This window comes from Artemia franciscana, unplaced genomic scaffold (assembly GCF_032884065.1).
Source record: "Artemia franciscana unplaced genomic scaffold, ASM3288406v1 Scaffold_289, whole genome shotgun sequence".
Classification (NCBI taxonomy): domain Eukaryota; kingdom Metazoa; phylum Arthropoda; class Branchiopoda; order Anostraca; family Artemiidae; genus Artemia; species Artemia franciscana.
In genome coordinates this window covers 486,259-513,371 of record NW_027063627.1, presented here as the reverse complement: position 1 = coordinate 513,371, position 27,113 = coordinate 486,259, and the positions used below count along the sequence as shown (strand labels likewise).

At 35.9% G+C, this 27,113-nt stretch overlaps 1 protein-coding gene across 2 annotated transcripts; it reads left to right on the top strand.

Moving 5' to 3' along the window:
- Positions 1-5,631: 5,631 nt before the first annotated feature.
- LOC136043055 (uncharacterized) lies at positions 5,632-25,783 on the top strand. Of its 2 annotated transcripts, none has more exons than XM_065727959.1 (3): positions 5,632-5,799; positions 22,635-22,746; positions 24,892-25,783. In XM_065727959.1, the coding sequence occupies exons 1-3, from the start codon at positions 5,728-5,730 to the stop codon at positions 25,122-25,124; spliced, it is 417 nt and encodes a 138-aa protein (XP_065584031.1). In that variant the 5' UTR covers positions 5,632-5,727; the 3' UTR covers positions 25,125-25,783. The 2 variants fall into 2 exon arrangements, with proteins under 2 accessions (XP_065584031.1, XP_065584032.1); XM_065727960.1 differs by having other exon boundaries at positions 5,645-5,781.
- Positions 25,784-27,113: the final 1,330 nt, after the last annotated feature.

Genomic DNA, 27,113 nt, shown 5'->3' with positions numbered 1-27,113 from the left:
ATGAAAACTAAAACGCTTATTTGCTAGGCAACAGAACGAAAACTCATCAAATTTGCACAAAAATTTTATTTTTGCCGAAAATGAATTTAAGGATTTTCTGACGCAATCTTCAGCTATGAAGTAAATATCAAAATGCATTATGTACTTCCGGAAAAAAAAGATTTTTTCATGATATTTTAATCAAAAGATTCGCAAAAGCGTCAGCAACAGAAAGTATATTAAATATAAATGCTCTGTGAGTGTTTTCATCGTAAAGCGTATGATTCATCCTAATCCTTATAAATTGAAATATTAATATTGAGCGGTTGGTTCTCAGTCCCCCAGAATACAAAAAAATTCCGACCTAGGGAATTCTATTCCAAACTGTCCTTGTAAGGTATACCAGATAAGCACATGAAAGTGATTAGTTATGAAAGTGAAATTAGTGATGAAAGTGAAAGTGACTATGTACGAGAGTAAATAAAAAAAAACGAGTTTTTTCAACTGAAAGTAAGGAGCAACATTAAAAGTCAGAACAAGCAGAAATTATTCCATACTAGCTGTTGGTGTGGCGCTTCGCGCCCCCCAAGCCCCCCCCCACCACCACGCGTAAGTCGTTACGTGCCATATTAGTTACGTTGTGTAATAGATTGTCAGGTTTACCGACTCTTGAACATGCAACATATAATTGTCCATGGGGAAAACAATCCGTATTCAGATCTATACCACATTTTTCTAATGATTGCCCTTGAGCTTTGTTGATGGTGATTTCTAATTGAATATTCCCTGTGTCCCCGTCGTCATTTATACATCCCCCCTGTGCCCCCCCCGGCGTCACCGTTGTAGTTGTGTCCCGGTGTCCCGGCCGTCATTTGTTTCCCGGTGTCCCAGTCTGTAATTTCTCTTTGAGTCTCCCGGTCGTCATTTATATTCCCTGTGTCCCTGTGTCCCGGCCTGCAACGTCATCTTATAATGACGTCATATGCAGACCCTTTTTTTTACAAAAAAAAACGTACAAAAAAACAAACATGCATACAACTTATTTCTGTATATACAGATATGAAGGGATTTGTCCTCTCCTCTATACCTTGCTCTTTACGCTAAAGTTTGACTGTTTGTCCTATATTGTTTTTTAAGAACAGCTTCTGAAACACAAGGGCCTTTTCAGTAGAATCGGAAGCTTTTTTTTAATGTTTAAAATTTTATGGTAAAGAGCAAGGTATTGAAGGGAGTGCCAACCCTTTCATATACGGAATAATTTCTAATCGTTTTGAGTTTTAATGTTGCTCATTACTTTCAGTTAAAATACTCATTTTTTCATTTTATCTCTTAGATAGACTAATCAAGAACCTATTCTAATGAAAAGGTCCTTGTATTTCAGAAACTGTTCTAATAAAACAAGCAGTCAAAATTTAGAGTAAGGAGCAGGGTTTGAGGAGAGAGCCAATCCATGAATAATTTCTTTTTTTAGTTTTAATGTTGTTTCTTACTTTCAGTTGAAAAAAAACTTCTTTTTTTTACTTAATTTCTAATGGTTTTTCAAATAATTCCAGTAAATCTGCCTCATCCTCCATGAAAAATTTCCTCTACTCACAGGAGATTCCTCCGTGGAAGTTCGTTCCCATGTAAAATACACCCCCCCCCCTATAAAATTCCTTGCGACCCATTCCATCCTTGCTGAAAATAACCTCCCCCGTAAAGTTTCTTGCGAATGATTCAGCCTGAAAATCCTCCTTATCATGCTTTCATTTGAAAAAGAATATTATTTTGTAAGTGTTTTCCCGATCACTCTGGAAATCCCCCTTCCTTGGAATTTTTCCTGGAAATCCGAACACGATGAAAATAGCCCCCGAGCATTCCTTCGGAACATCTCCACATGCAAAATTGAGTTGGCAAAGAGAAAGTAAGACGAATAAAAATAATTTCATATAGGAATTCTGTCAAATCCCCCCAGTGTAAAATATCCCTGAAAATTTCAACGCCAGAAATTCTCCCCTCCCCCGCGGGAAATTCTCTCCATGGAAACCAGCCCCAAGCGCAAAATCCTCCCAAGAAAATTTCTGTGTACTTCCTAATAACACATATTATACATAAACAATGGCCAAATTTCATAACTTACAGGCCTCTCCCCACAAATTGTGAGAGGGGGGGTATGTTACCCCTAAAGGCATAGTTATTGAATATTTTAACTATGCTGAACAAAATGACTGTCTCAAAATTTGATAGGAACGACATTTGGGGGAAAAGGGGCGTGGGAGAGGCCTAGTTGCCCTCCAATCTATTTTGTCACCTAGAAAGGCCACTAGAACTGTTAATTTCTGTTTGAATCCACCCTCTCTCAATCTTTTAGGACCACTATTTCGATACTATCACCCTTGGAAAAAAAATTAAATAAACACACATTCGTGATCTTCCTTCTGGCCAAAAACGCCGAAGTACCACATTTTTATATATAGGAGCTGGAGCCTCTAGAGTAGGGTTATCGGGTACGCTGAAGCTATTGGTGGGATTTCCATTGAGATTCGTTAAATTCTAGGAGGGAGGGGGGGTTACGGGGGGTTTAAACCACTTAAAAAGTGGGTTTACCCACTTTTTCCAAATCAGGCATATTTTCTCAGATTATTAACTTTTAATGGATAAAAATTAATTTAATTAATCTTACATATTTGGAATCAGGGTACTAAGCTGATTCTTATGATGGATGTATTGATTTAAAATTTCGTATTTTAGAGTTTCGGTTACTATTGAGCCGAGTACCACGTACTGTTTGATACATACAGAAAAATCCTGACCTACGGAATTATGTTCCAAACTGTCCTTGCAGGATATACCAGATACGCACATGAGTGATTACTATTATGTACGAGATAATATTGCTTTGTCTTCGTAAGGTACTAGGTGAGTCTAGTAGTTGGTTTGGTCTGAAATCCGTAGTTAAGTAGGGTTGTATTTTATTCCATTTGTGTTGATTATTTTCATTGAATTTGTCCGAAGCAACACGACAAAGGCTATGGGTGATCATGGAATGAAATGGGAAGGGTAACATCATCCTAGATTTAAATTGTGGAGATGGTTTCAGCGTCCACAATTTAAAAGCAAAATAAAAAGTAAAAAAGCAAAATAAGTGAATTTTTGGATGTTTTCAGAGTTTATGGTGTTTGAATATATTTGGAAATATTGAACTCGTTGACCTGACCGTATTTCAAACGGTAAACTGTACCAAAAATCTATTTCGATTCAACTTTCTAGAGCTATAATAAAAGATATATAAAGATAGATAGGCAGTGGTTTACGGATGAAGAATGACCAATTGCCAAACATTGTACTGTTTGTCTACCCTCCGGGGATCAAACCAAAAGCATTTATCTTCTCTGAATGGGGTGGGAAGAGGTCAAAATTAAAGATTGAAAGGAAATTAGATCTTCATAGATTGGAGGTAAAGAGTGTATTTTTGAATAGATTGGGTTGGAAAAGGAGTGTAAGCAGCTTTGCTGGCCTCAGGCGGCTTACTGCTGCAGTACGTTGTTAGAAGTAGCAGTAATAAAGCGATTCTTTTGTTGAAAATATCTGAACGGTAATTGGTGAATTTCTAAATCTGAACAGTAACTCAGCTAATCAACAACCAAATCGATCCATCCATAAATGTTACTATTGGCTAAAGACAAAGTGCTTTTGAATGCTACGGATCACACTCTATACATAGACACAATGTTCTTGTTAATACTCCTATTCCTAACCTCCCAATATCCCTTAATGTTAAAAAACCTCCCTAATATTCAATGTAGATACACCATGTGACGAGGAGGCCCTTAAAATGCAATGTAGCACCCCTTAGGAAATTCAGTTTAGGTACACCATGAAGAGAGTGAGAGGTCCCCGAAATCTGATATGGAAAATGTGACCCTAGGATCCAGGGCCGTATCCAGAATTTTCTTTGGGGGGGGGGAATGGTTTACACGAGGATTTTTTTTCTAGGAAGGGGGATTAAACAAAAAACCTCAAAAAACGTGGAACAAATTTGCTTATATTCATTTTTTTTTTATTTTCACATGTCGGAAAAAATATTTCGAAGGGGGGACGAACCCCCTGCCTACCCCCTGGATAGGACCTTGCTGCGATTACTGCTACAGTTGAGATAAGTCCTTTTTTATTCCATATTTATTCCTTACACAAGACTTGATGGTACAGCAGTAAGAACATTTTCCTGAGGCCGTGGTAACTTAGGCTCAAATCTTAGGTAGATCAAAAATTTGTCTTAGAGAAGCGAAAAAACTTTTGGCCTTGGAAAAGACTAAAAATGATTTTTTATTTTTCAACTCATTTTCAAAATGGGTTAAAAAGTGGAATTTTTTTTTCTCTCCAGAATCTTTCTATCCAGAATCTTTTCTATCCAGAAACCGGATTTGGCTCTACTTGACTTGTTCTTTTTAATTTATTTTCCTCGACTTGTCAACTTTTTTCTTTTATGCAAGTATAACTTAGGTAGATTTGATCTCTATGACATGTAAAGTCTAATTCATTTCATGTCTCTCGTTTTTTACTTATGCAGGGACGGATCTAGACCTTTTAGCCCCCCGGGGCAAAATTGGTATTTTACGCATCTGGTCAACAAACCCATTCTAGATATCAAATTATGGTTTATTTTACTTCTCTAAAGAATATATTTGTTTATTGTATATCTAATTAATTGTTTGCTATCACCAATATATTCTTTTATGTAAACCCTTCTATGCACAACAAAGTTCAAGAAAAAACTCTAGTTTACAGGTAACAACATTTTATTGGTGACACAGTGCACATACAATTTAGATTATACACAATCATCTTATGCTGTTGACGAAAATTTAACTATACGTACTTTTCTAGAAGCATATGTTTTTATAATGTCTTCATATCAAAGCTTTGAGGTTCCACCATGCTCCATGTGGGATTATGCTAAAGTTTGTATTATTTAAAGTTTTGTCACGATTTTTTTGCAGAAACTAAATTTCATCTGGGGGGCAAACTGAGGTTTGTAGGAGGCAGTTGCTCCCCCTGCCCCATAGTAAATTACGCCCCTGATCTTCGAGGGAAACGTTAAGCGCGTTCCATAGGATTCAAGTTTTATTTGATCAGATCAAAAAGTGGCTTTCGAGCCGACTCCTCTTAGAAAATGGTGACTCCTACGGACTAGTGCCAGGTGTGGGCTGCCTATCCCCCTTAGATCCATCCTTGTATTTATTTTAATTTATTTTCGATAAGAAAATGTTATTTTTTACATTTTAGTCCATTGTGAAAACGTGTTTTTAAACCATATTTCGTATTTGCATCTTTAAGTAAAGCCGTTCATAGGGCTGATGGTACCTGGGGCAAATTTAATTACAGTACCCCCATCCCCCTCTGTTGACTCCAATATAAGCAAAAAATGGATCAAAGCTGGCAATTCCTCAGCCATGGTGCCCCCCCCCAAGCCATATCGCTCGGGTTAATTGCACTGGTTGCCCACCCACCTCCCTAGCAACGGCTCTGTCTTTATTATCATAATTTTTGAGTCCAATACATATTCTGAAAAATTGCTTGTTCTATTTCTGTCTTCTCATTTGGAAGCACGGTCCATACTCCAAGGCGGAGTTAAGACGTGCTTCTAGTTCTTTGAGTAGCAACCCGCAGGGTTCCTCAGATGAGTTTTCAAACTTTCAATCAGTTGTAGTCAGTACTTTTTAAAAATCTGTCAAAGGAGGATTTTGGCTTGGGGCAGGGAAAGTAAAAATGGATACAAGGTTAGGTGAAATAGACTTAGATGAGATGTACGAACCAGAAGAGGTCAGCGAAAAGAGTGAGGTAAAGCCTTTTAATACAATTGCTTGCGCAGTGGCACCAATAAGGAGGGGGCAGTTGCCCATCGAAATTCTGAAAATACCTTTTTTGTTGAAAAATACGGTACTTGTGTATTATACGGTACACACTCGAGAAGTAAAGTTAGGTTAATCCTAATGAAATATACCAAAGTATGATGAAAATACAATACTTTAGTAAAAAATTGTGGCTACAACAAAGAATTATGGTAGTGGATGGCGCACTGAACTCATTATATTAAATACCTAACCCAACCAAAATACCATCTTTATTTATATTAAATATTTAATAAAAATATATCAAAAACGATTTCGACTGAGCCTAAGCTAATTTGGTCAAATTCTAGTTAATTGACTTCTTGCTATCCCAGAAAAGGTTTAGGTTAGGAAAATGAAAGTTTCAGGGATGAATCTACAGACTAAAATATGTCCTGGGAAGGTATTTTGAAGTACCTATCTCCAGTCCTTCACCCTCTAGGGGGTCCTGACCTTTGATGACCTTTAAAAATATGTGTGTTATAAAAGTGAAACCATGCAAAATAGATCTTCTGCTTAACTGAAGTACAACAAACTTATTTTCAGCTTCATAACTTTGCTCAATCCCATTTTATAAGGTTTTAAAGATATGCAAATACATTTCCTAAATTTTGAAAAAAAAAAACAACAAAAAACATTGATATGGCTCAACATCCTACTCAAATAATAGGAATTGCATTTTCAGAACTAAAGGCAGAGAAAAAGCAACTAGAAACTGAAAATTAAGGTAAAATGTTAATTTGTCAAAATTTCAATAGGTATAAACCTGTCATGTAGGCAAATTTCAGGGCCCTCTAGAGGGAGAAGAAGTGGAGGTGGGTACTTTAAAATACCTTCCCGGGACATACTTTAGCCTGTAGACCCATCCCTGAAAGTTCCATTTTCCTAACCTAAACCTTTTCTGAGATAGCAAGAAGTCAATTAACTAGAATTGTACCGCTAATTTTCTTGGTATAAGTCTTGATAAGCCCCTTCACATAAGGAAACATCTCCCCCCCCCCAGAAGGTCCCAGATACACCCATCCCCCTCGTGGAAAGTAACACTTTCCAAATTTTAGAATTTTCAATTTCCGTAAGGGGAAGGAATTTTGTTATTTGTGTATTATGTGCCCCTCCTAAAGTTGACGCTGTGTAAAACTCGAGAACTAATCGGTTTTTTCGTTATGGTACTTGTCTATTATATAAAACACACTCGAGAAGTGAAGTTTGGTTAAGGCTTATGAAAAAAAGGTAAAATTGGCGCAAACAGTATTACTGGTTTTCATATAAAGTGAATATAGGCCTACCACTCGATGCCTTTTTTTATGCTCTTTACAAATATAATAATCGCTTTTACCGGAAATTCAGATTTAAGCACTTTTTGACCTCTTAAAAATGACCTATATATGGGGTCATTACAAATCTGTAATAGTTTAGAAACAAATTTGGGCTATATATTTGCACATCAGGGGGGGGGGAGGGAGTAAAGCATAGCATATATTAAATATGTAAAATAACCATTGCTGTATTTTTTTTATGTGTTTGTGCTGTTGCACTGGTGATTTCTCTTCTCATTAAAATTCTATGTGCACAGACACACATAAAAAAAACAGCAATGGTTAGTTTACGTATTTAATATATGCTATGCTTTACCCCCACCCACTCCTCTGATGTGCAAATATATAGCCCAAATTTGTTTCTAAACTATTACAGATTTGTAATGACCCCATATATAGGTCATTTTTAAGAGGTCAAAAAGTGCTTAAATCTGAATTTCCGATAGAAGCAATTATTATATTTGTAAAGAGCATAAAAAAGGCATCGAGTGGTATATTCACTTTATATGAAAGCCAGTAATACTGTTTACTCCAGTTTTACAAAAAAAAATGTGAGGAAAATAAAAGACTTTATTAGCAAAATTGTGAGAACTAAAACTTAGAAATATTCTCCCAGACCGCAGTATTACACTTCCAAAAATATTGCTTCTCGTAAGAGTACTAAGTCATGGTGTGTCCATTGACGCAGTGTTTTGTTTTGGGCAACAGCCCTTAATCCTGGAAAAATATAATTGCCTGTTCTTCGGTCCTTGGCAAATCCCAAAGCTTAATTTGAACATCCATGGTGAGACACTATATTATATTACTATTCAATGCAAACTAACCGGTGTCCTCAAGGATCGCGTTAATAACGAACTAAAATGAACTAGGCCAAGAATCGCGTTAATAATTTTTGTATTTATCTTAATATAAATACATCTTTATCTTTAAGCAGGTCAGCCGACGCCGAAGCTTCCAATTTAATAATTCACAAATAACCTTCACAATTTTGCTAATAATATTCTATTTTCATTATATTTTGTCACCAAATTTCACTTCTCGAGAGTGTTTTATATAATAGACAAGTATCGTTTCTTCGTTACTTTAGAAACAGATTTGGGCTATAGATTTGCACATTAGGGGGGAGGGAGGGAGTAAAGTATAGCGGGTCTGAATACAAAATGTGTTAGGTACAATTATTCTGCATATTAGATAGATAAGTGTATTTTAAAGCCAAATATACGGCCATGAGCACAGTGAAATAACATAAATGGAAGACACAGATAATATAGATTTTGATCAGCGATCAACATAAAACACTTAAATGAAGCACTACATTATCCGAATTTTTAGTACTTAATACTTGGAAGTACGGTCATTGGGAAAAAGAAACTTATGACTTGGAAAAAACACTTAAATGAAACATTACATTTACTTTATACTGGGAATTTTTATTTAACAAAATTTCCAGATATCTTGCTATTCTACAAATACACTGAGGTGACGTACTATTTATGACACCTGGAAGCATCAACTCATTTTTTCCAATTATCCCTTCCCCTATCGTAGAAAGCCCCTGAGACCGGCTCAAGCAATGCACCGAATAACCTTCTTTAACTCTGCAAAGCGGGTAAGTACATCTGTCTTCATTGGAACATCTCTTTTTAGAATAGCTTTCAAATCTTGCGCTAATTGGCAGGCAATTAGCCTCGAGCAGTATCCACAACGTCACATATCTAGCTGGTAAATTCAGCTTAAGTTAGAGATCTTGCCCATAGACACCTTAATGTCTTTATAAAACTTCAATGTTTCTGAATTTTGTATCTCCTCACTCCATTTTTGGATCATTTCATTCTCTAGTGCTATCTTAATCTCATATTTTTTATTGGCCATATATCTAGAAATAATTGTTTTCTGACTTCAAACTGTCCAAATACTTTATCCCCCCCCCTTATGTGCAAATATATAGCCCAAATTATATATTTCCCATATATTCTATCTATATTCTGTCTTGCGCTAACCTGAAAATAACTAACGAAGAAACTGGTTTGTTCTCGAGTTTTACACAGCGTAAACTTGAATGAGTGACGCATAATACTCAAGCACCAAAATACTATCCCCCTACGGATATTAGAAAAAACAAAACTCAAATAAAATTCTCAAATTTGGAAAGCCTTGTTTTCCACGCGGGGGTATTTCCCGCAGGGGATATTTTCTGGGGGGGGTTAAACTTCTAGAAGTAGTTTACAATGTCTATTCCCCCCCTACTTCTCCCTCTTGAGGGTCCTAAAATTTGCCTACATGACGCGTCTATACGTATTGAAATTTATGCCTAATGATATAGTCAAAAGTAGCTAAAGTAGAATCATACCAAAGAAAACACTAAAACAAATGAAATTTATGGTATCAGTTTAGTGGTTGACTACTTCTGAAGGAAACATGCTGGTAAATCCTTATTTTATGCTCTTACCAAATATCATGGCTATTGTTCTGATAATACACCCTCTCCCCCCTCTCACCTGATGGTTCCATATATAGCCCTAATAATATGTTTCTCCGTTAATCGAATGTCGCGGTAGGTAATGGTCTGTATGTTAAACGTGTTTCTTCATTCTAAATGCAATGAAATTTAGTTTCGCCTGTGATTGGTTTGGGTGGGGTTCGGTTAGGTTAGGGAACAGTACAAATACTTTACCCCCACCGCCCTAATGTGCAAAAATGTAGCCCAAATTATGTTATTGTATAAACCCAAGGTTATATTTCATTAAGATTAACCTAACTTCACTTCTTGTGTGTGTTTTCATTAATTAACAAGTAGTCTCAAGTAACAGTAGCAATAACAATTTAATAGGTTGGTTTTAAAATAAACATAACACTGCCACTAAGAAAAAATAACTAGTTGATAACTATTTGTGAAAACCGTTACAGTCTCAACTGAACTTTGCCCTTTCCTTTTCTTTAGATTTTTCCGTCGTTACCCGCTTAAAATTTTCACCAGTTTCCCCTCTATTATTATAGGTCTTAAGTCACTTTCAGCTTTGAGGACATTGGGAATTTTTTTCTAATTTTTCCCACAGGGTTTGTATCAGTAACGTATTTATCGGGCAGTAGTAAGATCTCTCTCACACTGTCTGCATTCAAAAGAAAGCCTGTCTCATTTTCCCAGAAAGTGAAACATTCAGACGCAGCATAAAAGGAAAGTTTTGATATCGTTTCAGCGACGATTTCTAAAAGAATATTGAAGGATGGTGTGCGTGTAGCTGAACCGCCGTGCAACTGAACCCCTGTAAAACCAAACCTCTCCGCAACTGAACCCTCGTCTAACTGAACCACCAGGCAACTGAACCTCATTTAATTAAACCCTCGTGCAACAAAACCCCCGTGCAAGTCAACCCCATTTAACTGAACCCCCGTAAAACTGAACCACCGTGCAACTGAACCCGCGTGTAACTGAATCATGGTGCAACTGAACCACTGAACTCAGTTTTTCAGTATTCTAAAAATATGAGGCAGTATAATTGAGTAAAACACGTGTTAGAATTTTTACATGTTCAACGTTGTTGGAATTGGTTCCATTGCACGGTGGTTCACTTACGGTGGTTCAGTTGTTCGGGGTTCAGTTACGCAGTGGTTAAGTTGCAATGGAACCTTGAAGGATTATTCGGTCTTGACGGTCAATGGTTGTCATATTTCTTCTTGTTTCTTAGTGCAGTGACGTAACTTTTCTTGAATCTTTACCCTCTCGGAAAAGTCCCCCCACAGAACACATACATGTGGGTACTTTTGCCTAGCTGGGTCGATCAGTGGCGCCAAACTCTCCCAAATTACAAAATTTCCGATTTGCGTTAAGATTGTTTTTGTTATATAGCCTAATTCACGCACCTTCTGGAATCCACTCTAAATGTTGTCCTCTTCTTTGTGAATAATTCTTTAAGAATAAATTCTTCTGAATGCACCGGGGTCATAGTAACTTCAAATTTAAATCATATTTATTATTAATATTACAGCAGAAAAAATCAGCTAAACTTGATAAGTTTCAAAATAAAAAATCCTCTCATCTGTTTATTCAAGTCACTTTCTTGACTACAATGGCCCTGTAGCACCTGGGATCGAACCCGGGTATACGTAGTTCCAAGCGTAGAACAATCTACTTTGGCCCCAGAGGAGTTCAAAAACCATAAATTTGTGGTTCAAATGTTGTTTTCTAAATAATTAGATAAAAACACAAGAGATCTTAAAATAAAACAAGCTGATAGCCAACATGAAGCTCACAAATAATATTATACAGAAAGAATATATCTAGGACATTTCAAGAGACTTTTAGGGCTAAGTGAAAATTTAAAATCTTGGTGTTAAAAGGTGATATAGGATTGTTTTCACTAAGGGTAAAAAATACTGGTTAGAATGATAGGATAATTGGCAAAGGTTATTGCTTTACCAAATAATAGGTTAGTAAATGCTGCCTATCTGGAGGTGTTGTAGGACCAAATGAAAAGTTCATGGTCTTCCGAGATATGATCAATTTTAAACAGCTGTGGGTTATCAGTTCTCTGGAATGAAAGGAAGAGGATTGGACTGGAGATTGGAAATCTGGCGAATTTAGAATAAGATGTTTTGGAAGACCAGAAGATTCAGAAATGACAGAGTAAAGTCATACACTCGACATCACATGGAGTTTACCGGCAATGTAAGGAGGTGTAGGGAAATGATATTTATTTTAGGGGTTTTAATAATGAAGAAACTAAGGGGTATTTGTTAGGGAGGAGTAACTTCCTGGCACTTGGAGAATGGAGGAGATACTTAGGGAGAATAAGGGTAATAGATGGTCCTTACTCGTGCTTCATATGTGGAGATAAGGGTGAGGATCTGCTTGATTTCACGGCTCTTTGTCCTGAATTACAGGATTTAAGAAAATAATTACTTGTTGTTTCAGGTCAAGTGAGTGGCTGGTCTCAGCAATGGGATCAAAACATTATGGGAGAATAAGAAAGATTGAAAAAATATTAAATTGGGAATGACCCATAGGGAGAGACTTTTGTAAAGGAAGGAGATGTGCATGAAATATTTTATTTTTCTTTTTTTTGTGCCATGGCTCACATGGATTTAAAGCATTTAGTAGCTATCTATAACGTGTGCTATATTTTGTGTAATTATGTTAGTTTTATCGTATTATGGTCTTCATTTGTTTGTTTTTGTTTTAAAACTGTTTTTTTTTTATTGTTAATGTTATGTACCATGTTTTGTTATGTGTGTTATTACCATGTACTATTATTTTGTGTCATTTGTCATGACCCAAAGCGGCTTTTATTACAGTAAATATCTGAAAAAGATTTATATTAAAAAGTATTGAGTTAAATGGGGTTTTCCAATGTGTCAAATGCCAACTCATACACTGACAATGAGTGAATAACAAAAAAAAACTGGTCCAAGCAGTAGAACAGAAAATCGAACAAAGGCCCTTCTTAAAACAGAAAAAGGCATATTAGACATAGCAATAAAAGTAATGATAAGACCTCAGAGCCCAATATCCTACATAAGCGTCATTATGGAATTAACGTTTGGACTTCTGAATCGAATAATATTGTTTTTTCACGTTATTTAGCCTCACACAAATAATAGTCTGCGGTAACGAGCTGTAAATAGCGAATGACTCCTGCTAATATGAACTAAAACTCTAAAAAAAACAGAGTTTTGATGACATTATATAAATCAAAAGAATCGATTTTTTATTGATTCCAAATATACAAGGTTCATCTAGTTTAAAGCTACTCTCCAAAAGCTAAGAGTCTAAAATCTGCATGATTTTAGAACATGGGGAAAACAACCCCATACCTTGTGACACATCCCAAACCTCCAATCATTTCATCTGGTGATCTTAATAAAAATTATATCATCAGATTTAGCATACTAAACACAGAACTCTACTGTAGAAGGTTCAACCCACTGTCTTCAAAACTGTGAAATCGTGTATTTTTTCTGAGAAGAAAGATCACGGATGCGGGTTTATTATTATTATTTTTATTTTGGCTTTGCTTTGCTTCCCTAGAGGAGATTGTCTCAAACTTTTGGTCCTAGAAAATCGGGAAAAAACTGATTCAAACAGAGATTAAATTCTAGTGCCCTCTTTACTTTGCGAAAAAGACTGTGCCACAACAAAGGAGAGTTTTCTGCCATTTAGTGTTGTAAAACGACAATTTTGGCCCAAAGGGTGCCAACAAGCCGTCGAGTAAAAACAATTGATAGCCAGTTGATTTGACATTATCAAAAGACCATATAGTGAGCTTTCCCGTTTCAGAGGCAGGTGCTTTCGTCCCTAAAAATGCACGTAGTTCATAAAAAAATAAATAGTCAATGCAGAAATTTATTTTAGAGCTTCATTTAACTAAGTTGGTTCATCTAAGTCTTGATAAGATTATGTACAGTGGTGTATAATTTTTGTATCAGCCGTTATAAAGGGGGGGGGGACTGAATATTACTGTAGGTGGGTGAGTGTGCTTGAATTTCAAAAGTGAGTTTTTTGTCTAACTTACCTAGCTTTCTGTGAGCCTTCAGATTGCTTTGGAGAAGGGGGGGGGGGGATAAAAGAGTTTATAATTGTCCTTGATTCTCAGGAATATTCTTAGACTATGTCTTTAATATTGAGGCTTTGGTGTGGTGCCGACCGTCTTATTGCGAACAATCATATTGCAATGCAATTTTTGAATAAATTTGCCAAAAATTCGACATGCATGAGAACCCTTAAACCACTTTGTACAAAACTTAGTTTCATTGTCCATATGAATTGAAAGAATATTCAGCCGGTTATAGTTTTAGCCTATGATCCCTCATCGATAATATATATATATATATATATATATATATATATATATATATATATATATATATATATATATATATATATATACTAGCTGTTGGGGTGGCGCTTCGCGCCACCCCAACACCTAGTTGGTGGGGGCGCTTCGCGCCCCCCCCAAGCCCCCCCGCGCGCGTAAGTCGTTACGCGCCATAATAGTTACGCGCCATTGTAGTTGTGTCCCTATGTCCCACCTGTGAATATAGATATATATATATATATATATATGGTTTTAACTACGTAAAACTTGCGAATATACAACATTCTTTGCTGTCCCATTGTCTTTGCATATAAATAGATTGTCAGGTTATCCCCCTGTTTCCCCCGGTGTCCCCGTTGTAGTTGTGTCCCTGTGTCCCGGTCGTCATTTATATTCCCTGTGTCCCGGGTCCCGGTCATCATTTGTATCCCGGTGTCCCGGTCTGTATATACATTCGTTTTTTAGTTTTGTTTTTCTCCTTTATTTTTTTCCTTTTTTTTTCTTTTTTAGCTTATTTAGATTTTTAGATTTTTTAGTTTTTTTTATTAGTTTTTAGTTTTTATTTCTTTTTAGTTTTTTTGTCCCGGTCGTCATTTATATCCCCCTGTTTCCCCCGGTGTCCCCGTTGTAGTTGTGTCCCTGTGTCCCGGTCGTTATTTATATTCCCTGTGTCCCGGTCGTCATTTGTATCCCGGTGTACCGGTCTGTATATACATTCGTTTTTTAGTTTTGTTTTTCTCCTTTATTTTTTTCCTTTTTTTTTCTTTTTTAGTTTATTTAGATTTTTAGATTTTTTAGTTTTTTTATTAGTTTTTAGTTTTTTTTTCTTTTTAGTTTTTTTGTAGTTTTTACCTTCTTTTTAGTTTTGTTAATTTTTTTTTTTACTTGTGTCCTGGTCGTCATTTATACTCCCTGTGTCCCGGTGCTTTGTTGATTGCTAATCGAACATTCCTTTTGTCCTGGTCGCTTTCTCTTTGAGTGTCGTCATTTATTTTTTTCTTTTTTAGTTCTTTTAGTTTTTACCTTTTTTAGTTTTTTTTTAGTTTTTAGTTTTTTTAGTTTTTTACCTTTTTTTAGTTTTTTTAGTTTTTTAGCTTTTTTATTTTTTTATTAGTTTTTAGTTTTTTTGTAGTTTTTGCCTTTTTTTTTAGTTTTTTGTCCTGGTCGCTTTCTCTTTGAGTGTCGTCATTTATTAGTTTTTTCCTTTTTTTTTTTAGTTTTTTATTGGTTTTTACCTTTATTTTAGCTTATTTTTCAGTTTTTTCCTTTTTTTTAGTTTAGTTTTTTACCTTTTTTTAGTTTTTTTAGTTTTTTTAGTTTTTTAGCTTTTTTACTTTTTTTATTAGTTTTTAGTTTTTTTTTGTAGTTTTTGCCTTTTTTTAGTTTTTTCAGTTTTTTTTTTAGTTTTTTATTGGTTTTTACCTTTATAGTTTTTTTAGTTTTTTAGCTTTTTTATTTTTTTTATTAGTTTTTAGTTTTTTTTGTAGTTTTTGCCTTTTTTTAGTTTTTTCAGTTTTGACGTCACCTAATCCAGTTTTTTCAGGTGACGTCACCTGACACATCCATCCACACATCCATCCACACATCCACAGACAGACAACTTATTTTTATATATATAGATATATATATATATATATATATACTAGCTGTTGGGGTGGCGCTTCGCGCCACCCCAACACCTAGTTGGTGGGGCGCTTCGCGCCCCCCCCAAGCCCCCCCGCGCGCGTAAGTCGTTACGCGCCATATTAGTTACGCGCCATTGTAGTTGTGTCCCTGTGTCCCACCTGTGAATATAGATAGATTTATATATGTGTTTCAAACTACGTAAAAATTGCGAATATACAACATTCTTGGCTTTCCCATTGTCTGTGCATATACAAAGCCGTATAATGACGTCATATGCAAACGCTCTTTTTACAAACAAACAAACATGCATACACACAACTCGTTTTTATATAGATAGATAGATAGATAGATGCAATACAAATTAACTGCGTAAAACTTGCGAATATACAACATTCTTCGCTGTCCAATTGTCGCTGCATATAAATAGATTGTAAGGTTTACCGACCCTCGAACATGCAACGTACAATTGTCCATGGGAAAAACAATCAGTATTAAGATCTATACCACATTTTTCTAATGATTGACCTTGAGCTTTGTTAATGGTGATTGCAAATGCTAATCGAATTGGGAATTGCAATCTTTTAAATTGAAAAGGCAGATCCGTTGTAATCATGGGAATGCGAGGAATAAGAACAGCCTCACCCTCAAAAGGCCCTGTCAAGATTGTGGCCTCTATTAGGTTTTCCATTGTTTTTTTTACGGCAAGTCGAGTGCCATTGCAAAGCTTTGGTGGGTTTATATTTCTTAAAAGTATTATTGGTACGCCTATTTTTAGTTGTAGCACGTGTGGTGGAAACCCTGAAAGATCTATGGAATTTAAAAATTCAGATGGATAATTAACCGCTTCATTTGGTTCCAAAACTGTGTCGACTGACTTGTAAAGGACTGCCTGGTCTCGAATCTTGGTCAAAACAATATTGTTGATTTCGTGGACGTCTATATTTTTGGGTGCGAGAATCGCTCTTTCACTTAGCCATTTATTATTTTTATAATTTTTTAGAATATTCGGAAATACTTTTTCAATCAATTCATTTTTGGACGTCACTAAATTACAGAAATCAGCAGGTAGTTGTATACGTCCTGAAATTGAGTCTACTGGGAGCTTTCCGTTTCCAATTGCCAGCAATTGATCTGAAAATGTTTGACCAGAGTCATCGTTTTGCAATCGGACACGCATATTTGTAGTTAATTTTAATATTTTTACGTGTGCCCATAAATTAGAATTTTTCAGGCAAGCATTCATTTCGTCTGCAGGAGTTGATCTAGGTATTATAGGTAATGTTTGCCTGAAATCTCCCGCAAGCAATATTAATGTGCTGCCAAAGGGTTTCGACTTCCCTCTCAAATCTTTCAAGCATTGATCCAGAGCCTCGAGCGATTTTTTGTGTGCCATTGTGCACTCATCCCAAATAATAAGTTTGCATTGCTGCAATACTTTACCCATCCCAGATGATTTGGAAATATTGCACGTGGGAGTTTCTGTAGAATGCAAATTCAGAGGCAATTTCAAAGCGGAATGAGCAGTTCTTCCACCAGGCAGCAATGTTGCGGCTATTCCGGACGATGCAATTGCCAACGCTATATCATTTTTTGATCGAATTGATGCCAGAATCAGTTTTATCACAAATATTTTACCAGTACCTCCTGGCGCATCCAAAAAGAAAATTTCTCCAACGTTGTTATCGAAACAATGCATTATCGTATCATAAATGTCTTTTTGTTCCGACGTTAACTTGGAAATGTTATTTTGTACATACGACAATAGATCACTCGTACTGTAACTTTGTTCACGATCCAATTCTACACATGTCGAAACAGCAGCGATACGGTTAGGTGAAGGCATTCCCAAATCCTGAAGAGGTTTGTTTGCCATACGTACGCACAAATCTTCTATAATAACTAAAGTGTAGTTATAAATTTCTGATGTAAAATCAAAAGTCATATCTGACGTCTCTAACTGTTTTCGATGGAGTATATCTTCGGACATTTTTGACTTATATTTTTCCCATAACTCTGTAGGAGCTGATGGAGAGCAAGTTGTTAAAATGATGCCAAACAATGCACGAATTTGACTTGGGGTTGACGTTTCGCACGCGTCATTGATGCAGTTATCCCAGTGTTGGTCATTCTCCAATAAATTCAGAGCTTGGCATGCACTACGGTAAGTGTCATGTATAGTACCGTTTACAGTTCTCAAATACTCAAAGGATGTCGGACCGGGTACATTCACCAAAAGCAGGCGTAGAAAGAAGCATTCATGTTGATTGGGGTGAACGGTGTAGAGTCTTCCTATCGTGGTATCTTTGAAGATGGTAGGTTGGCCGTCGACTGACTTACCCTGTTTTCGACGTTCAAATACTTTATTTTTAGTATTCCACGTGTAATACGAAGGCACTTCAGTATACAGCAGTTTTTTGCAAAAGAATCATTTTTGCAAAGCGAAAAAAAGCTGTTAATGTTGTATCCGGTGGATTCAGGACTCTTTGTTGCACGTTGGTTTCCGTGAAATAAACACGTTGACCATTCTGTAAATGTACCGCTAAGTGAACAACAGCTGGACTACGTTCATGTATCGGAAATGAAAGAATTCGCCAAACAGCTTCATTACTGCTTATGTATCTTCCAGCCTGATATTGTACGATTTCGTCGAAATCTTTGATTTCGGGCTGCAAGCCAAAAACTGCCATGTCACTGCCTTTGTTGACGTATTTACATATGTATTTGATTGCCTTTACGGAGTTACAGTATTCAACGTTTATGTGTGCATTAAATGTTTTTGATAATAATGGGGAATATGGAACAACCCACTGGTTATCTACTTCGATGGTGGTACCGTTACGCTTCTTTATTATTGCTGTTTTACCACCGTCTTCAGTAGATCTTCTTCTATATTGTGGGTAACCATCATTGCCAGTAATTGTGTTTGATACTAAAAGTCGAGGATATTGCTTTGTGCACCTTCCTTTGGCCATGCATGGTGAATTTTCGTTCAGTGCACCGCAAGGTCCATGTATCATATTTTTTACAATAATATCATGTAACCCCTTATCGACATTTTTATCAGGTATTTCAGCGGAAATCACATCATCAATTTCGTTCGAAGTAATTTTTTTATGTAGCCAGATTAGTATATGTGCGTGTGGCAAACCTCGTTTTTGCCATTCCACTGAGTACATCCAGCATCGCACTGACCCAAACACTTCAAGTTTAACAATGTAGTTTATCAGTGATTTCAACTTTTGCCGGAAGACACGGGCCGTAATGTCATGCCTATGAACCGCCGATTGTCCTTGAAGTAAAAGCTGCAGTATCTCGTCCCAAGATTGATTACATGTAAATGTAATAAATAAATCTGGACGACCATAGAGACGAACATACGCAATAGCATCTTGAGCATATTCATGCATATGACGGGGACTGCCAGCATATGACGAAGGTAAAATTGTTAATCCTCCAACGTTTGTGGTATTACCGTCATTTATAACTGCATCTCGCAAATGAATGTATTGTTCAGAGCGGAGCTTGGTCTGATTCAGGCGGATATATAGCAAACGTTCTGATTCAATTTTAGCATACATATCAACGACGAATTGGTGAAACAATTCACGGCATTTTAAAATATAATTTTCTTCATCCTGCCGAATCATTAGTCTATAGGAATAATAATGCATTGCACTGCATTTCTTATTCATTTCTTTGTTAGTGGCTGGATTCATCAATTTAATATTAAAGTGATAGCCGTCGGCTCCATCCCAAAAAATTATAGGATATTGTAGGGCATCGTAGCATCGATGAGTTTCAGCAATTCTTAACAACTGAGCGTTTCGCTTATGAAGAATAATATCTCGAGGTAAAAACTGATCACCGACCATAACGATTGCCACTTCGTCGATAGTTGGAGCATTGTATCTACGCACATCTTGGCCAGGAGGCGTTTTGTCAGCGGAAATAACAATTTTATGCGTATCAGTAGGCATCAAATCGATGGCTGTTTTGAACAGACGCACTAAATTATTATTTTCGTGGAAAAGATGTTGCAATTGGGAAACGATTGTCCTTTCAACGTTGGGAGAAATTTTGCAACGTGCATTCAATTCAGAATTTCTATCACTGATGAAGTACAATTGTAAAAATTTATGATTCTCGCCTGAGAATGGTAGAAGGGACCCTGCTCTATGATAAATTTGCCCTTTTACTTTGAAAGTAGACATAAATTGATCTGGATTTTCGATTTGGGCTCCAAACGACGTCATTTGGAAACATGAGTTGTATTTTCTGATTTTTGACAAAAAACGCTTAGATTCTGGCGTAGTTCCAGTAAGGAAAGTCTTCATTGGCTCTGGTGGTGCAGCCAATAGAGGAAGTTTAACTTTTCCTGAGGCGCAACACATTCCCATTGTTTCACCATTGAATTTCAAGGCCTTGCAATAGGGACAAATTTTAGACATTGTCCCGATTTGAACACATCTACTCAAGCTATAATCATCGACTGGGTTGTACCTGAATGCCAGGCGATAACTTTCAGGTTGCTCTGATTCCTCGGCACGCTTTCTTTTCTTACTTTCTCTATCAGCAGCAAGCCTGATTTCTTGCTGTTCTTGTGATTCCTCGGCACGCTTTCTTTTCTTACTTTCTCTATCAGCAGTAAGCCTGATTTCTTGCTGTTCTTGTAATTCCTCGGCACGCCTTCTTTTTTCACTTTCTCTTTTAGCAGCAAGTCTGCTTCCGCGTTGCTCTGGTAGTTCCTCGGCACGCTTTCTGTTCTTTCTTTCTCTATCAGCCTCAAGCCTGTTTCCTTGCTGTTCTTTTGATTCCTCGGCACGCTTTCTGTTCTTTCTTTCTCTATCAGCCTCAAGCCTGTTTCCTTGCTGTTCTTTTGATTCCTCGGCACGCCTTCTTTTTTCACTTTCTCTTTTAGCAGCAAGTCTGCTTTCGCGTTGCTCTGGTAGTTCCTCGGCACGCTTTCTTTTCTGACTTTCTCTATCAGCAGCAAGTTTTTTGGCATAGACTCTTTGAGCATCTTCATCGGCTTTTGCCATGGTAAGTTCATCAGTCATTGTAAACTTAAACATGAATAGATTTCTACGTGAACATATGTCTTAAATATCTTGAATGACGTCACCGTCAAAGCAAAAATGACGACAACTAATTTCATGACGTCAGTCAACACAGAAACATGACGTCACCTGAGCCACAGACAGACACACAGACAGACAACTTATTTATATATATATATAGATATATATATATATATATATATATATATATATATATATATATATATATATATATATATAAATATATATATATATATATATGTATATATATATTATCTTCATAAGTGAGCAATAATTGTGTATATATGTATGATCTCGGAAACGACTCCATATTTTTCGGGAAAATTGTTATCTTGGGATGTTCTCCCATAATAAAAACGGTCAAGATTGGTCCGATATCTGAGAAAATTCGTTAAGAGCCTTAATTTTGGTTTTTGCAATTGACCTTATGTTCTATGTTAGTACATCATATAAACATTTCTTATATGATGCTATGTATAGTATAAATCAGATTGTTGAGTTTCCAAAGGCCCAAAAAACGAAAATTTGTAGTTGCAGTTACTATAAATGCTGATTCTTTGGAACCAACACTTGAACTATCATACGTGATAAGATGCAAAAATCGACAACCTGTATCATTAATTGCGACAACACTAATACGGGTAGCTAAAGCAAAGGCCATTGCTAAATTGTCTGAAGTAATCAAATTCCAAAAACTCGACAAAAATGAAAATGAAGAGCAAAGATACGGGTGGTTAGATGATATGCGAAAACGATAATTAGAGCGTGTCAAAAAAGAAATGAAGAACAAAGAAGCAAGCGGTTAGACGACATGCGACACCTAGCATTTGAGCGAGTCAAAAATGAAAATGAAGAGCGAATACACACGTGGTTAGAAGAACAGCAGCAGCGTGTTAAAAATGATAATGAAGAGCAGACACACGCGGTTAGAAGACATGCGATACCTAACATGTGAGCAAGTCAAAAATGAAAGGTAAAAACATGCGCGATTAGAAGACATGCGACACCAAACATGAGCGAGTCAATGAAAATCAGCCTGGACAGCGAGATTCAAAACGTTTCAAAATTGAAAATGATAGCGATGATGGTTGGGCTTGGGATTTTGACATGGATAAGGTCATCTATGCCTACCATACCTTTGTTAATAGGACAAAGGTTCGGTGATATGTATTTCATAATGGCCAAAGACGAGCCAATGTAAAACGAACTAAAGAAATTGAAAATGATGGTGATGGTTATTAGGTTTCGGACTTTGACCTTGGATAAGGTCATCAATGCCTATCATAACTTTGAAAGTCAAAAACCTGGACTAGATAAATCGCGCGAAGAAAAAAGTTTCTGTCCCACAACCTGAACAATTAAAAGAAACAAAGGTTCGACTATATGTCTTTAACAATGACAAAAGACAAGCTGAGGCAAAAGAAGAAATTTTTATCCCACTAATTGAACAATTAAAAGAAACAAAGGTTCGGTGATATGTCTGTCATAATGAAAAAAGACCAGTCGAGGCAAAAGAAAAAGTTCTTGTCCCGCCACCTGAACAGTTAAAAGAAACAAAGGTTCGACTATATGTCTTTAACAAGACTTAATATCAATAAACTATACTGACTATATTGATATTAAAAGACTTAATATCAAGTCTTAATATTGCTCTCTACCTCCTTTGAAAAAACTTTTTTTTTTTATTTCATCATCGCTAAAGATCACTTCCAATAGAAAAATTGATCACATATAGATATAAATAGAAATAAATACATGAAAATTTAGTTTTTTCGAAAACACAAATGGTTAAATTGAGCATTTCAAGATGAAAGCAAAACATTAATTATTTTTTTTTTTTAAATTTAAAAGATGCGTTTTAAATGTAGAGGTAAACCAATGGCTGAAACAGCAAAGCGGTTCCGACCTACAAGCTAATTCAATCCCTAAATTTATTAAGTATTTCCCTTTTAGTGGTCCGACTGTGATGATAATTATGATGACGAATTGATCTCTGACGATTGGTTAGATGCGGCAGAAGAAGCTATTAAACAGTTCAAAGGCAGAAATTCCAGTTTTATGGGAGGTATGTCTGATTGATTTTAGATTCCGCGCCGATACGCCTTAATTGAAAGTACTTAAAGATACAGGCGTGGAGCTGATTATCATAACGCAGACGAGACGTCTAATTTTATAGGAATGTTCTTTTATTTTTTGCCTGTCTTTGTTTTGGGGCATCAAAAATGATGTAACGTCCACACAGCTTTCTCTTGGTGGGGGGGGGATGCGGATGGAAGGAGCAATGCGAATTTTTATAAAAAACGTCAAGGTCGTCAAATTCTTACATCAAAGGATTTGTTTAGGTTCTATTTCATCATCTCCGTAAATGGAAGCGCCATGTGATTCGTGCATCTTCTGTTGAATCTATATGTTGAATCCAAAAATGTCAAGTTTTTCTCCTATGTAGGCGTATTCAACCTTTATTAACTTCGGATTTACCAGTTGGACGTAATTTGCATTTGAAAATGTCAAAATTAAATTACCTGATAAATCTTTCAAGCTTTCCGCTAGGGTCATAGTAAGCAGAGACGACAGTTGGCAAGGAATTTCTTCTTTCTTTTTTTTATGAAAGTGTAAAACTATGTATTTGTTGTCGAGATTTATGGAGGGCATTTTTGTCTTCTTTTTTTCAAAACGGTCGGGAAGTACAATTGCCCTCCTGTTCTTCCTACCTCTTAACACTTCCAGTGTTAGGCAACAGTAGAATTGAGTTGATGCTCTCACTTGCCTAGGTAGTATTATCAGTAAGGATGTCGGATATCTTTAGGTGTTGCAGTGAAGATGTAAAAAGGAAAATTGCGAAGGCATAGATGATTTTTCGCTGTTGATAAAGGTTTGATAGATCAGGCTTACAACTAGGATCAGAAGTATTAGAAGAAGGATTTTTTTTAGTAATAATAAAAAAAAAACAAGCAGAATGTCTTCAGATAGGTTGAAAAGAGGTCGTAAGAGCTATTCAAAGGAAACAGGGTCTCCATGGGAAGGAGTAAAGAGTGAAGCTCATTGTAGAGTGGGATAAAGGAGGAACATGCGCTTTTGTAATTATCTTAGGCTGCTTTGTATTGCAATAATACAAAGAAATATGTAGTATATTAATTTTTTTATCTGACGTCGTTGTTATGTAAAACTAAGTGGGGGGGAGAGGTCAAAGGTTGATTTGAAACTATTGAAGATGCAAATTTGGTTTAACTATTGACTTAAATTTTTATCAATGCCTTCACGTAAAGACTTTGGTGGCTATTTACAGTTATAGGTGTTTTTTTTATGTAGTTTTGCTCTTTGTTTATGTGGTATTATAAGATACTTCTTTGTAATTCGCTGCAGAAAGTTTGAAAGCGTTTATTGTCTCAATCTATAATGCTAATTTGCTTGCATCAGCGTTGTGACCCCGTGCAACCGTTTGACTGGCTGTTTTTTCCGCGTTCTTTCTCTCATTCCTACATTTCTTGTTCGTACATCTAAATTTATCCAAGTTTATTTTTTAGCTTTTATTTTATCAAAAGCTGTTTCTTTTCATTCTGATGTAATTTACCATGACTGAAGAATCAAACAATGTTAGAGCTTTTCTGACAATAATTATATTTTAAACTTCGTGAGGTAGTTCACTGCCTCACTTTATAATAGGGAACAGTTCAATAGCTGTGTATTTGTCTTCAGAAAAATGTTAAGGGGCTACTCAATCTTGGAGAAACTAGGGGAAAACAGCTGTTGAAACAGTAGTTTTTTTCCTTATAAACGATTGTTTTCTGTTTCCCCGGAAAAACCTGTGTTTTAAGTGTAGTTTCATCATAAACGTTGGAAAAGCTGTCCCTCCGCTAAAATAATCATTAAATGCATATTTTTTCAGAACGTAATATTGAATATCTTCTCTGAAATCTTCACCACCCTCCCCTCCCTCCCCCCTGAAGAAACCCTGACTAACCCCATTAGCTTCAAACGACCTACTTACAGTAAATTATTTAAAGGACTTTTTGTACTGTGTCTAAAATAACTATTTGCCACTACGGGCTGAAGAAAAAAAAAAGCTTTCAGGTAACATACTTTTAACATAATCTATAAAACGTTTATGTTTATCGAAAGAACATCACTGATGAGATGGATTAGGAGAAGACCTTAAAATCTTGATTGACCTACACATGCCAGTGTCGATGACTTTCTATTTTTATTTCAGGTATCTCCCAACAAGATACTGAATCCAGTGATTTGATTCATAGACTTCATTCACCTGCTGAAGAGACGACTCCCCTTCATAACCATAAAGATGAAAGTTTTTGGCTGGGTTTTAATGCTTGCATACATGAAACGTTACGATACCTGGTTGAAGTTGAACACCTGTCCCCCTTTGACCCTTTAGTGACTGGACTAACGAAACACCTGCTTGGGCAAAGTTCTTCCAAAAGCTGAAATGATCTGATTCAGCAACTTTTAGTGACAGCTTTTATAAATTCTAACAGGTTTCGTGTCGCTAAACCTGTCATCCCTTTTTCATGACGAAGTCGTTTATGCTTTAGCTACGCGTAGAATGCAACATTTTAGTTACTGTGCTTAGAAAAATGATTACGAAGTACACGAAATATCAAGGGAGGGGATGGAACTAACTCAATTATTTATCAGCTGCAACCGTTAAATGACGAAACTTAAATCTAATCGATCTTCCTCTGTGAATAAAGCGCAATATTTTATTGAAATGTACGCAGACTGTAGGCAACAGTACCTTTTCTTATATTTTTTTTTAACTATCGAAATGCACTGATATGGTACTAGCTTCTTTTCTCCTGCATCTTGATAATTTGTTTAAGGTGGGAAACTTAATGCTAACTAGATAATAGAAAAAAGAAAAAATAAATCAAGAATTTTAGTTCCTATGTTAATCTTTACAATAAGATAAAATTAAAATATCGTGGCGTGTTTTGTAGTTTTGAGACGTGCCTTAGTGACCGGTGTTGATTGAACCAAAAACGACGTAATGAATTTAAAACTGATCTCTATTAGGACCCTCCGATCATATTTTTTTGTTCAGTTGTGATCAGTGTTATTCCGCTATTAAATTTGTTTTTGGCGAATGCTGTATATTTTACATCTGTCTAGATTTTTAAATCCGTCTACCTTTAATTCATTAGTCTTGTATAAGTATAAAAGGAGCAATAGGTATACACAAGAATATGGGCTCGATTATTACTGAAGAGCTGGAGAAGTTTTGAATGAATGATTTACAGTGGCGGTGCTAGTAGACTGTGGTTGAAGACCCATAACCCTGACTAAATAATTGGCATCTGAGCAGCCATATACTTATGGACATGTAATAATTCCTTAAAATTATTTATTATTTATTTATTGTTTATAAAATTATTTACTCCTTACTCCAATTTAGGAGTAAGTTGACCCCTTTCTAAATCGAACTCTGACTGAGTCGCTGTTTATTTACAAGGATCTCAACTTAAACACTACGCAATGTTTGAAACTAAGATTTAGGTCTTCCTTCTTGATTCAAATTTTGAACTAATCCAACATTCAAGGACTAGGTTATTCTAGACAGAGGCATTTACTTTGAGCTGACAGAAATACAGCCATTCTTTACTTTTTTATTTTATTTATTTAATATTTTTAAATGGGGAAAAACATTTTGATTCTTTGACTTTAACATCTTTGAACCTATGTCTGACACTTCTGAAATATTCTCTTTGGAAGGTATCGACTTCTTCAAAAAATAAGTTAACCATTTTTTTTTCAAAAACAAAGAAAAAATGGAGCCGTAGGAGCTAAAATTTTAGGGGAAGTCTAGTTCACCTAAATCCGAAAAAAAAAACAATTTGCATTTGAATTTTTAGACAAAGAATAAAAGTCAGGTTTTCGTCGCACAGAAAATACAGGCTATTAAATAACTGACGTGTAAAAAAAGTTAATGACCGTTCACGCTTTCTGCGGTTGACCATTCCCCTCTCACCAAAAGGAATCCAATGTTGTCAATTCATGAAGATTCAGAGATATTGGTTAATGTTTTATTAAAAATCAAAGAGGGGAGAATTTGTCATTTTTTCAGTTTCTTTAATAAAAGTATCAAACAACATTTTTAGTGAAATTGAAAATACCATAAGAAAATAGCTTTTCAAAATCAAGGGGGAGTAAAAAAACTCAGGGAAAATGCCCCATTCCTAGATGGCGCCCTGATGGAGTCCTTGCGAAATTACTTGATAGATTGACATCGACAACTCAATCTGTCTTTACCAATGTCGGTGCCAACGTAATTTTTTTCTTATAATGAAATGATCACTTCCTTGGTTTTTAATGAAAATTTTGTAAGCAAAAATTTGAAAATAGAAAAAGAAGAACACTCCTCTAAAAAGTTCAAAATTATTGCTTGTGCAAACCTAAGGTATGTATGTTTACGAGGAT

Excerpts from the sequence above, each read along its gene's own strand:
- LOC136043055 (XM_065727959.1), top strand. The coding sequence starts at position 5,728 with ATGGATACAAGGTTAGGTGAAATAGACTTAGATGAGATGTACGAACCA. Across the intron at positions 5,800-22,634 it reads AGGTCAGCGAAAAGAGTGAG|TGGTCCGACTGTGATGATAA; the intron begins GTAAAGCCTTTT and ends TTTCCCTTTTAG. Across the intron at positions 22,747-24,891 it reads AAATTCCAGTTTTATGGGAG|GTATCTCCCAACAAGATACT; the intron begins GTATGTCTGATT and ends TTTTTATTTCAG.